Here is a 13,543-nt window from a genome sequence, read left to right on the forward strand (position 1 = left end):
GTCCACTTTCATTCTGTACTGTTGGGCTACTAAAGTATGAGGATACACAACATTAGTTATTAGCCATGGCAGTGCCAACTAATTAACCACTTGACGTGTCCCCCAAGGGTTCTACAAGTGAAGTGACAACTGATGTGTCACACCCTGGTAGCCTGGCTAATAAGCCAGACGCGAATCTGCCGTTGGCCAAAACAATTGCCTTCGGTGACAGTGTGATATGAGTGTGGCTTATTAGCCAGGCTACCAGGGTGTGACACATCAGTTGTCACTTCACTGGCAGTTCACATACTAGGCAAACATTGGTGTGGATGATGCCATCATCTACCTGCAGAGCCTATAAACACACCTGGAGAGGCCGTGTAGCACTATGACAGTCATGTTCTTTGACTGCTAGAATGCCTACAACAACACATCCAACCATGCTGGATAGTTGAAAAGCTCTCAGAGATGCGGGGGTCAACGGCCTGGTGTCTTGGAGCTATCTCAAGAGCAGACCACAGTACATCAGACTGCTGTGACATTGGTGGTCAATACCAGCACTCTCCAAGGAATGAAGATGGGTGTAATTTAACATAGTACACAGGCTTTAGTTTCCTTGTGCATTTTAAGAAGTGGCCTTTCAGGCTTTTTCTGGTGTATTTTGTGGGGAGGTAATTGAAAGAAAAAACTCCCGCACACCGTCTTCAAATGCAATTTATAATATGTAATAAGAAAAACAATCTTTTGAAAACAGTCTGCAGGAGTTTATTTTTTTCAGTGCGTTGGGAACTTGGGACCCTCAGTTGGTCTTCCCCTACTTCCCTAATGAACTATGTGCACTAACACACACACACACACACACACACACACACACACACACACATTTTCAGTTAGACTGCTGGGACGAGTTCCAGCTGAGTTCTTGGCTCTCTACAGGGTTGAATGCTCGTTTGGCAGATTTCCCAATTAGTCGCTATTGTGTTAATATCGAGTAATGAACTTGAGATTCTAGTTTGTGTTTTGCGGCTAGGCTCTTACTCTTAGTCTTTGGCAATAGATGTATATTCATCATAGTAATGGCAATTTTTTTTGATAGACTGTATTTAACTCATTCAGAGACTCTGAATGAGTGCCAGAATCCAAGCTCATTTTATTTTAATTTCTATTCTATTTGTCTTTTGGTGTTGTCTTGCTATAGGCTATCTCTCCTTTCTGCTCTGACACCTGCATTTATTTCCTGCCAAATAAGTGCATTATTATCTTAACACTGTCCTTCCCTTTAATACAATAATTGTGTGATTGATTTCACATTTGGTAGGTTTTGAAATGGTGAACTGCCTAGCTGTGCAGCACTGCACTGCAGTAGGCCTATAGGCTACAAAAGTCTCCCTTAAATTCAGTCAAATAAATAATGAAATATTGTTTTAATATATAAATAGATTCACATAAAAGCACAACTCTATACAAAGGCTGTTACTGTGGACGACAAACTGATAAAGCATTACACTTGTTTACAACAGGGTCCACCATTTTCAATTCATCAGAACATTTAAGAGACGTACAAATATACACATCTATATAAAAAACAGGAAATCATGTAAGGAGGTAAAAAGGGAAAAGAAACACCTATAGTAAGGGGATGGGGGGAGACTCGGGAGAGTAGAGTAGACAGTACAGTTACACTGACTGTAGGCCTACACAACGTACACTTATTTGGCAGTGTGCAGCACCACACTTCGGACTTCGGAGTGACTTGGTGGGCACTAAAGCCAAAACGGATTAAATATGAATTATAACCAAATAAGTTGGGAAAGCCATGTTTCTCGTAGAAGTTGCCGATGATCGCTCCCTCCCTCGTTTATGTTATTGTTTTTCGGTGGGTTTTGCAGCCCACGTTTCCACGCCCTCGCTAATTTGCAGCTTATAAATGAGCTCTCAGCATCTCTAGTCCGACGGGACTGTTGTTCAACTAGCCGTGCGTGAAGCGTCTGTCTGTGAATGGAATGGATGCAACATGGCGGAAAGCAGGGCAGCGTAGCCCCACGTCCTTTTCTCTCTTCTGGACCACCACACGGTAGACTGGTTCTGTCCGCAGGCTTCTGGGCGAGCGGTAGGAAACGTGAAGAAGGAGTAGTTTTGCATTTTGCATTCCAGCCGTCAACCTTTGTCCCGGACCCGGAGAACTTTTATTGTTACAGGAGTGCTGCGAGTGAGAAGATGAGCCGCAGGCGACATGCAACAGGTAAACTAGGGGAAAGAACTGACTGACAGACAGACAAGTGCAGCTGGTTTGATGCTGTCCGGGATATATAAATGATCATCACGTGCACACAGTAAAATATTCAATGATTAACTCTGAGATTACAAATGTTCGATTTGGTTACATGTGTAATGTTCTAATATAATGTAAGCTATTCGAGTAAACAAACAAAGACAACACTGGGGAGTTACTGTGAAATAATTTACGCTATTTAATGTCAACGAACCAATAAGTGTAAGTAATGTTCTTTGTTCACACCGCCGGGTGAGCCAACTCTGATGGAGGTTTGGAATTTGCTGGACTGGTTTCTACTTTCTCCAGTGGACTTTTGTTGGAAGAAAAACGTTGGCATCTGTTCAACAAAAATAATCATTTCCCACGAAAAAAAACCCTTTCAGAGGTCCAGGATTCCACCCCCTCCCTGCCTTTGCCTGCAGATCATGTGTTGAACTCTGGAGCTGTACTCTTCCCCGGTAGCTATCATTTCTTCCCATTCAGCCTTTTTATAACACTGTTTAGTTAGGCCAGTATACCATCATGGTTATTATGTTGTTTACTTTGTAAATACCTATAGTAATAGATCAGAATGTGTTCAAACGTTTTTGTGTAGCCATCCATTTTTGTCTCTACACAATATTTAGTTTACTTTTTGTTTTGTCTGTTCCTTTTCTTACCCCCCCCCCCCCCCCCCCTTGTTGCCATATGTGAATGTCTAAACAGGTGCTTTTGATCTGCATGGGTGCCCTTTGATCATTTTCCCAGTGGATGGACAAGTCAAACTCTCCTCTGACCTCAGCAAAGCGGAAGTGGTTGACTTCATAAACTACTTTCTTAACCTTCACAAGTATGTTTACACAGAGGCACAGCCACACACAGAGGTTAACATTTGCACAAGGATGAACTATGAAGGAGAGCAGTGGAGATGATCTTTTATGAAGTTGTATCATAATGTCTCATAATACCAAGTACCCATTCTTTGTTTTCTTCCCAGCAGCAAAAAACGGGAGAAGAAAAGCTTGGTTTCGGTCGTGGCAGATTTGAGGCATGCCTCGCCTGCTACTTCGAGATTTATTGCTGAAACTCTTCATCTTCTTGAGGTATCTGGACGTTTATTTTACACATTTCCCGTTCAGCTCAGAGCTTTATACCAAAATGGTTTGTACTAATTTCAAGGACCCCCAGTTTGGTATGCATTGAATCCACTGAAGTGTACAAATGCAACCAACTAAAACTAATTTCACTGGCGACCCCCTGGAACCCCCTCAAGGACCCCTGGAGATCCAAGGACCCCACTTTGAGAATCACTGACTTATCTACAGTTCAACTTTTTCTTTTTCTTTTTTTTTTAACATTCTTGTTGGTTTGTCTTGACGTGACGCTGGGGTAGTGTTGCATTTGGCATTTGACTTCTTTCCCAGAAACGGACAGCAAATTGAGACTTCTTTCCCGGAAACAGACAGCTAATTGAGATGCAAGGTCACAAATCATCATTTAACATAATTCCTCATTTAACATATGGTTAACCACATGAACCCTAGTGTCCCTATTTTGGTGCAAACATTTGATGAAAATGGCATATCTGAGGTCACATATCCCAATTTGGCAAGTTGTTGTGAACTAGAAGATGGGCCATTTACAATTTAGGCATTCAGCAGATTTGTATGCAGACTAGAGAGCAACTTATACTAGTGTGAAATCGGAATAAGCGGAGTAATCGCAAGCTCTTGTCAATAGACTGCAAGATAAGTAGTCATAAATGGATGGAGATAACAAAGTAGTTCCTCCAAAACATTGAACATCACATTCGACATAGTGGTGGAGAGAAAACAAATCTAAGAAACTATGCATCTGGATAAGTGACCAAGATATATCTGCATAGTAAACTACACTAGCATCAAGAAGGGATGCAGTATTTTCAGCAAAGTGATGTAGTGGGCTACTAGACTAGGCTGCTGTTGCCATCAGATGATCAGAATAACAGCCTTTTGAAATGAAATGTAGTTCTACAGCTGTTCTCCCAGTTAAATTCAGAGATATTTTAGTAAGGAAACGCCTAGCTTGACTTTTGGGTTTAGATTATCCCCCCCCCCCCCCCATCTGTTCTATTTGACTAAACAAAAGGTCTCATTTAGCCAAAGTTTAAGCAGCACAACTCCTTTTTTATCAGCAGAAAATTGTCTTATCGTAGATCTTTTGTGGGCACATGATTTTATTTTCAGTATGCTCTCACCTGATTTTGTCTTTTTTTTTTTTTTTTTTTTAAGCGCAATGTTAACAACTGGAACCCCAGCATCCCTATTCTGGGATGGAACGTTCACCAAATAAGACAGATCCATAAGGTCACAGTGCATTGAGCTTGTAGATTGGCTATTTTTTGGCAATGATTTGTGTAGACTGGAAAAGAGCGTACCAACTTAAGTACAATTGCAGCTCGTGTCAGTTTGACTAACTATAGTGTCTTGCTATGGAATTCCTCTGGGGGCCATCACGGTGGTGCAGGGGAAGAGGAGGTGGTCACATGCACCGTGGGTCACACGCTCCCTTATTTAATAGAAGTGCCTCAGACAATTAAGCTCAGCTAATGCAATTTCACTAAGGAGAATTAATTCATGGCTGCCTCTTTCCTTCTAGATTACATTTGTTTCCCGGAAAAGCTGTACTATTTTCATGATCACACATATGTTGTGTCCTTGGCCTGCTTTGGACATTCTTTGCTGAAAGTTTTTAGTTTTGTTTGCTAGCATAAATTTTCCAGTCTGTCATGCTAGGTCTTTCTCTTTTAACTTCTTCTGCTTTCTGTCTGTCTTAAGGTCCACACGAGGATAGTCCATACTGTGTATATGATTCTGCCCAAAAAGAAAGATGTTTGCAAACTATTACTAAAGCTCCTGGTTCTGCCAAAGTCCTACACTGTGCCGTTCAAGGTATCTGGAACACTTCAATCGTTTTAACCACTTTAATCCGGTAGTCAGGGTTTCAAGAATTCTCCAAATTCAAAATGTCAATGTTGTAGGTTTAATCTAACCTTCCATATGTAATGGTGCTCTTTGTTTGCAGAAAGTCCTGCTGAAAGAAGTCTCTGAGCTCTCCAGCTACATTGACCGAAGCCAGTTAACTGTCTCTTTGGGAGGCTATCTTATATACTGTCATCAAAGCTGGGTTATGTTTATCAAGGTACCGTTTTAATTATTTTTGAGGGGAGCTAGCCCCTCCTATATACAGGTTTAATGTTTGTCTGTTTGTAAACGCCATTGACAATGAAGGGGACATTTACGTCATAATGTAACTCATTACGTCATTGTCTCTTTATTGTTAATGCCGTTTAATGTTTGTTTGGCACCGTTTGTTTTACATCACCATTACATAATCTATTAGCGCCACTCACTTCACACGGGTGTACTGTATTATTATTATTATTACAACAATAAACTGAATTAAGTGATTGTCCAACAATGGATAAATAAGAATACCAAGAATGAATTACCATCTTATACATATTTGATGTACCATTTTTCTGGGCCTTCTGTCTGAGCAGTAGTGTTTCATAAGTGTTTCATAGTCTTTGCCTCCCACGAGTCCCACACACACACACATACACACAGCGCACGCCACAAACATTCTTGCACAAATTTTACACATTTGTACAATATTTTGAGACTCTTATGAAGAACAGTGTTGTGTAAGGCAGTGTGCTTCAGGGCAGGGAAGATGATCAAGGTCTTGTGATCAGCCAGTTTAAAGGGGGTCCGTCTGATATATGGTAACATTGTCCTCTCAGCACACACAATGCAGACCTCTGTAGTAATGTATACACATTGTTGGGGTTATCTGACATACAGTAGCAGAGAAGATGCTTGGCTCATAGTTCTCATGCACCCACCAGCAATGTTTAATTCAGATCTAAGCGTTATTGTGATATGAGACTACATATCTTCTGGGATTTTGGATATTGTAATATCACAATGTGAGCCTTATTTTTTAGGGGCACCAGCCTTTCAAATGTATGTAATGTAAATGTATTTTATGTATAAGAGCGCTCACTTCACACAGGTGTGATTTTTATTTTATAAACTTTTTCTATGATTTTTAAAAAGCCAAATCTACAAACTCACAGATTAGCTATGTTCGCTAAAGACAATTCATATCCTCACACCAATACCGATATTAAGTTCACAAAGTTGATATTGAGGTACTGGGTAAAAAAATATCGTGATATTTGATTTTGTCCATATCGTCCAGCCCTAGTTACCGTACAGAAGAAGCTTGTTTTGTCTCTTGAACCCTAAAAACATTTCTCCCCGGAGAAATAATTGTCCTTAATTGAGGAGAGCTGCAGCTCGATCAGATGATGGGATGTTTTTGTGAACCCATTCATCAGTTCCACCGATGCGGCCCACAGCTATTGTCCGTTACCTTGGTGAAGCTTGCGCAAATGACAGAGTATAATCAGCTGACCTTATTAGCAAGTGAAAGGGGGGCCCCATCGTTTCTTTCCATTAGATTATATATTCAGTCTTGTTCACTGGGATGCTTGAGCCTCTTTGGCCATGTTGACAGTATTCATTAGCCCTGGGCCTGCAAGAAATTATGTAACGTCTAACCTACTTGGCATGCTGTGATGACAGCCACACAATCTATAATTTTATATCTAGCTATTAGTCCTATATGTAATAACCAGCATGTGCTTACTACTAGGCCACCACTTGATGTATGTTATGCACATTTTAAGAGTGAGATTATTTGAAAGTTTAAAATGGGGCTTAAGTGGTTAATTTATGATACAATGCATTAGCCATATCCTTGGGACACAGTCTTCCACATATATACATATGGTAGTTAAAAAGTGTGTCTTGTGCTCCTCCATAGGAGATAGATGCGTTTGTGCAGGACTTCCTGTCAGCAGTGGAGCGGCTGCCATCTTGCATCTCCACCCTACAGGCTCTGAACAGGCTGCCAGTCCCCTCCACTTATGAGGAGCTTCAACGTTTCTGCTCCACCAATGAAGCCAAGTTCCAGCAGCTGAGGAGGCAAGGCTTTAACTGTAGTGTCACTCATTCTGGACATTTCCTAATTTGTAAATGTAGATGAACGTTCCACAGACAAAGTACTGTGTCTATAGGGTTAAAATGGACAGTGGACACAGTATTGGAGAGACACAGACAGAACTTGATCTCTGGAGGGCATGGTTTACTTGGGTGGTTCTAAAGAGGAATGCATTTACAAACCTAATAAGCAATTCTTAAGCAAAAATATTTGCAGAATACTTCCGGTTTCTTGCCTCTGAAGGGGGCGTTAACACTGCACAGCTCAGACTTTCTGCTTTTACCATGGACAATGATTAAAATATATTTACTAGTGTTGATACTTTGCAATATGATAGAAACTGTGTTGGCACTGTCCTTGTCAACCTTGGAATGAATCTTGGTTTACTACTACAGATAATGGGAGAAGCAATAGTAATGTCAAATGAGTACCAACTGAATCGGTCAACTGATTTGTCTTGTATGACCGTATCAAAACAAATTCAGGACTTGTTTCTTTATTTTCCTCTTTTTTTTTTTAAGGGGTTTGTTACTATTTTTATTGTTAAATTTGTATTCATTTAATTTTCAGCTGATGTGGTATTATTATATTAGACATGGTGGGTTGAAACATGCACATATTGAATGAAAATGTATTATATTGGCTCTGCTGTGCAGGGAGCTGGGCCTGGATGAGCTGTTGAGGCATTGTGAACAAGTGGTGGCCAAGCTACGCTACCCTGAAACGGACCCATGCTACCAGGCCATGGCAGGAACTGCACTCTTCACCCACACGGCTTTCGAGATGCTTCAGAACTACAACAGGTACTTTAAGGGCACACCAATTCAGTGTCTGAAACAATACACTGAGACATGGTGCCAAGTTTCTCTTCCTCTTAAGTACTTATAACTATAAGTTCGAACCTAAGTGGTTAGACGGCTACAATTCATGATATAGACTAGGGCTGGGCGATATGACAAAATCTCATATCACGATATAGAATTTATTTTATCACGATAACGATATACTCACGATATAGCATATTTTTTACGATACCTATTTTTTTTTATCTAAAAAATTAGATTTTTGTTCAGGTCGAGTACTGTACTGTACTGTACAAGCTCTCCTCCCTGGCCTCTGTGTGTTAGGCTGCACAACAGTGACACTTGGTGGTGACAATAATTATGCTATTTCCGTGCTCGGATACAGGGACACAGGGACACACACAGCTGTCTATAACTCCATGCGGGTGGGTCTTTTTCTTTTTGATGATCACAACAAAGTTAGGGTCTTGTGTTTTGTTGTTGGAAGCTGTTGCTGAATTAAGGACTTAAAATGGAATAATTTATTTGGAACAATAAAACAAGACAGACACGCAGCAGGAGGACTGCACAGGTAAGCGGAAAGTCTTGGAAGAAGTTTGCACCCGACGACGGACAAGCTCAATTGTTCAACTGTGTAAAACATGCGTGGCTCACGCAGTTTATCAATCTACCCACCCCAAAATATTATACCATTGCTGAAAATTGTTTCAATATGTACCTGAGGGGGCTTTGGAATTTAGCAGAGCTGGGTTACATATAAATGCACTTGGAATAGGAAATGGAGGGGGAGAAATGGAATAGGTAGGGTTTTCTTGTATTTAATGCTACCAACATTCTTGTGGACAGCAACACTCTTGAAAACAAAATATTGCATTGTGGGTTTGAGCTTACAACAGGCCCTTTTGATGATTTGTCAATCAATCAAGTCACCTTAATTCAATTGGCAGATGCCAAAAATATTTTTATATATTTTTTAAATATTTAAATTAAATATTCTTTAAGGGATGTGATCTACCTGCACAGCCTTTGTGATCTGGGCACCCCTGCTCTACACGGTATGCACACAGAATAACTTACTTCCGGGCATAGACATTATCATAGAAGGGTATATGCGTCCTTTGGCTCTGGGGCATATTAATCTCTGCCGCAATTTTACAGGAAGGGAAGCCACAGAACTTTCCTTGGTGCATCACAATGTATGACGCACCATGTGTGACAGGTGTTTCCGATTGTACTAACTAGGCCCGTTTCCGTCTGTAGAGTACAGAGTTGGTAACGATGGAAGTTGGAGATCCATGCCCCAACCGGCTATGCAATACCCCTTCCACCCATGTGTCCCATTTTATGCCTATATGGAGATTATTTACTCTTTATTCCTATATGTCACGGGGCAACCCGTGCCCTATATACAAAGACACTTGAAACTGCTTTCTATAACATGCAAGGACTAATGTTTTAAACTTGTGAAAACTGTGTGTTCACTGATTGTTTGCTAATTGTCTATCCTGCACTGCTGGTGGCATTGCCCTTGATTTAGGAAGGGGCCAAGTGCTATGCAGGGGAGGGGGGTTACTTCTTATGCTAGTATTTGTCATTGAGTGTTCATGCTTATTTATATTTGTTTAATGGTAACACATCTTTAGTATGTTTAGGTTACTTTTATACAAGGGATTATTTATGGCAGTATTTATTTATAAGTATTTATTGAAGAAAGGTTGCTAATTGCTCTGTGTCCTGTGGTAGGATCCACCCCTATTTAAGGGAGGCTGCAGGGACAAGTTAGTTAGTTGGTTGTGGGCTTTAACATGGGTAACAGTCCTGAGGGAGAGCTACAGGGCCTTGTGTGACCAAGGTTTAACCTGAAGAGAGTTCTCATCCTATTTGGTCTTGTTCAATTGTGTTTGCCTAAGTATTTGTTTTGTTGGCCAGTATTTAGTTTGTATGTGAATTGCACTGAAGAAAACTGTCTGGAGGTTGGTGGAGGAGTTTGGGTAAAATAAAAGCCCCTAACGAACATTTCTGACTGTTCTTGGAGCCTTGGCCATTCGGGCAACTTCACATGTGGTGGCAGCGGAAAAGTATGAACAGTTCAGGATGCCTCCCAAGAACCAGCAACAGCAAGCCACAGTCTCAGAGGAAGAGGGTGTCCCAGGGGGAGCCATCGGTGACTTCCAGCCCAAGGTGGACACAACCACTTCCCAAGAGGCAGTGTTTGTTAACAGTGCCAGGCAGTTTAAGACCTTCAGATGGGTCAAGAGGAGTCCTGAGGAGAGGCACGAGCACCAGCTCAACATGGTCAACCCCCAGCTCAACATGGTCAACCCCCAGCTCAACATGGTCAACCCCCAGCTCAACAGAGTCAACCCTCAAATCACCCAGCTCCAGTGGACACTGAGGCAACCAGGGTTCAGCCGATGGCGCCTGCAGAGCAGCAGAACCGGCCGGTGGCAGCGACAGGGCGGCGGCAGCACTGGTGCCAGTGGTGAGGCATGGAGACGAATGGTGACTTTCATTTGTGTTTTCCAACTCTGGGGTCAGAACTGTACAGCGGACCTTCTTTTGAGGACGCCACAGGGGGCGTCTTCTGAAGGGGGGGGAAATGTCACGGGGCAACCCGTGCCCTATATACAAAGACACTTGAAACTGCTTTCTATAACATGCAAGGACTAATGTTTTAAACTTGTGAAAACTGTGTGTTCACTGATTGTTTGCTAATTGTCTATCCTGCACTGCTGGTGGCATTGCCCTTGATTTAGGAAGGGGCCAAGTGCTATGCAGGGGAGGGGGGTTACTTCTTATGCTAGTATTTGTCATTGAGTGTTCATGCTTATTTATATTTGTTTAATGGTAACACATCTTTAGTATGTTTAGGTTACTTTTATACAAGGGATTATTTATGGCAGTATTTATTTATAAGTATTTATTGAAGAAAGGTTGCTAATTGCTCTGTGTCCTGTGGTAGGATCCACCCCTATTTAAGGGAGGCTGCAGGGACAAGTTAGTTAGTTGGTTGTGGGCTTTAACATGGGTAACAGTCCTGAGGGAGAGCTACAGGGCCTTGTGTGACCAAGGTTTAACCTGAAGAGAGTTCTCATCCTATTTGGTCTTGTTCAATTGTGTTTGCCTAAGTATTTGTTTTGTTGGCCAGTATTTAGTTTGTATGTGAATTGCACTGAAGAAAACTGTCTGGAGGTTGGTGGAGGAGTTTGGGTAAAATAAAAGCCCCTAACGAACATTTCTGACTGTTCTTGGAGCCTTGGCCGTTCGGGCAACTTCACACTATATATGGAGTTCTTTGTCAGGCATGCCCAAATATGGATTGTTGTGATGTCAGAACAGGCCAGCTATGGAGACTGGGCAGGGGCCTTTTGTGGCGATTCTGGACAACGTGGGGCCGACTCGACACCATGCACTGCACTCCATGTGGGGGTGTGTAACGCGTGTCTCAAATTTGAAGTCGGTGGGGTGAACGGTTCTTGAGTTACATGGATTACAGACGTACATATGGAGTTCTGTGTCAGGCATGCCCAAATATGGAGTGTTGTGACTTGTGACGTCGGAACAGGCCAGTTCCTATATGGAGCAGGGGCCCTGGGCAGAGGCCTTTCTTTTGTGGTGGTTCTGGACAACCGTGGGCTGACCGAGTTGACACTGGGCACTGCACTCCCTGTGGCAGTGTCGAACACGTGTGTCGAATTTGAAGTACACACAGAGAGAGTGAGAGAGACTTGCATTTATAGTTGGATAAGATAGATGACGGCTCTGTTCCATTCTGGTCCAAAAAGTCAGGGTGCTAGCTATTGTGCATGGTTGGTCTCTTGTCCTCGAGTGGGTTCCAAATGGCCCCATATGGGTGTGTGACTCTGGTGGCCGGGCTACACTGGGGACGGAACAGAACCGTACGCAACTAGACAATTAGTCCATCCCATAGGGAGTTCCATATTTACTGTATTATAATCTTTCTCTGATGGCGAGGGGCTGCGTAACCCGTGCGGACACACGGAAAAATGAGCATGTAAAACGGGTAAAGATTCACTGTCAACCTGTGCACCGCACCATTCTGTCCCCAGTGTAGCCCGGCCCTGAGAGCCTCTCAGAGTTATGGGGGACCTTCAAATTAAATGGTTTGAGAACCACTGTGTACACTAAATGGAACAGAGCCGTAATTTATTTAATTGGTAACACCTTGAAGTAGCAAATGGGCCCGGAAGTAGGAAGAGTTGTGTGCATAGAGCCTATAGTACACAGCAAACTCCTGGATGTGAATTTGCACATAGGATTTTGCTGTGTATATTGTAGTAATAGTCTTGTGCAATTGAGACAGACGCTTTCATCACATGGTTAGACTAGTCATATGTCTCATTGTTTTTGTCTAAAGGATAACTGCCGCTGTGGAAAAGGTGGAGTTGGTGTGGCAACAGGCCTTTTCTACGGCCAGGATTCATCTGCACATCTTGCAGCTGCGCGAGGAAGCAATGAGGGTAGGCAAATGGGTGGCTTTTATTTGGGACTCATTTGTTTTGTTCCAGGAACTGAAATTAAAGAGTGCCATATACACATGTATATTTGGAATGCTTATTGTTCATATGCAATGTTTTGAAACCTAGGATACATGTTAACCTTTATTAACATGATGATAATAATTCATGTCCTCTTGTCGTGCATTCATTGATGTTTGTAGTCACGGTTTTGAAAGCTTATCATAGTAGCATTTGTCTGCTTGTCCTTGCAGATCAGTGAGCAGATTGAAGCTCTTTTGAAAGAAAAGCTCCAGCCATATAGAATAGAGATTGCCAACGACATCACAAAGGCCCGACAGCTGAAATCAGACTTCGAGTCCTCCATCTACACCTTTGCTATAGTATGTATTTTTCTGCTGTGGTATATTTTCTTGGGTCCCTGCATAGATACTATACATCCACAAAGACTATACTGTAAGAGTGTAGTCTGCTGGACCTCATTCACTGAAATCTTTGCTGCAGTAGTCTACTTGATGACAGTTTTATCTGCACAGTGGACATTTTTCCCCTGTGGTTATCGTGGCATGTGAGAATAAGCTGAACCACAGTGCGGTATGTCATATTCTGTGTATTGTGTCTATCTCTGCCTCCTCAGGCACTAGTCCGCTGTGCCGAAGACGTGATTCACACATTGGCAGAGATGCTGCCATTCGGTGACAGCCAGGCCAGGGAGAGGTGGGTCTTGGATTTGGAGATTCTGAAGGACAGGCTATACTCTGCTGTGGACTTCCCATACCAAACACTCAGAGCAGTGTCCGACTTCTACTATTACTATAACAAGGCAAGTTCTCTGTGAACCTAGGAATGTGCGCTTGCTCTGCTTAAATAATCAGGTTGTGACAAGGACTAAAGTGAATAACGGAGCATGGCAAAACGATTGCAATAAAAATAAGTAGTGCAAATAAAAAATTATCACAGCGTTAGTTTATACAGGGGAA

General features: G+C 42.2%; 1 protein-coding gene across 2 annotated transcripts; it reads left to right on the forward strand.

The window, feature by feature from the left end:
* The first annotated feature begins 1,964 nt into the window (after window positions 1-1,964).
* Window positions 1,965-13,523, forward strand: LOC310876217 (puratrophin-1-like). Of its 2 annotated transcripts, none has more exons than XM_083789681.1 (11): window positions 1,965-2,221; window positions 2,638-2,712; window positions 2,960-3,083; window positions 3,231-3,336; window positions 5,050-5,163; window positions 5,297-5,413; window positions 7,106-7,266; window positions 7,939-8,085; window positions 12,464-12,566; window positions 12,818-12,946; window positions 13,201-13,523. In XM_083789681.1, exons 1-11 carry the CDS (start codon window positions 1,978-1,980, stop codon window positions 13,399-13,401), a joined length of 1,521 nt encoding a protein of 506 aa, XP_083645807.1. In that variant the 5' UTR covers window positions 1,965-1,977; the 3' UTR covers window positions 13,402-13,523. The 2 variants fall into 2 exon arrangements, with proteins under 2 accessions (XP_083645807.1, XP_083645808.1); XM_083789682.1 differs by having other exon boundaries at window positions 3,234-3,336.
* The last annotated feature ends 20 nt before the right edge of the window (window positions 13,524-13,543 follow it).

This window comes from Protomyctophum parallelum (assembly GCF_964188405.1).
Source record: "Protomyctophum parallelum genome assembly, chromosome: 19".
In the NCBI taxonomy this organism is placed as follows: Eukaryota; Metazoa; Chordata; class Actinopteri; order Myctophiformes; family Myctophidae; genus Protomyctophum; species Protomyctophum parallelum.

Excerpts from the sequence above, each read along its gene's own strand:
- LOC310876217 (XM_083789681.1), top strand. The coding sequence starts at position 1,978 with ATGGAATGGATGCAACATGGCGGAAAGCAGGGCAGCGTAGCCCCACGT. Across the intron at positions 3,084-3,230 it reads TACTTTCTTAACCTTCACAA|CAGCAAAAAACGGGAGAAGA; the intron begins GTATGTTTACAC and ends TTTTCTTCCCAG. Across the intron at positions 12,947-13,200 it reads CCATCTACACCTTTGCTATA|GCACTAGTCCGCTGTGCCGA; the intron begins GTATGTATTTTT and ends CTGCCTCCTCAG.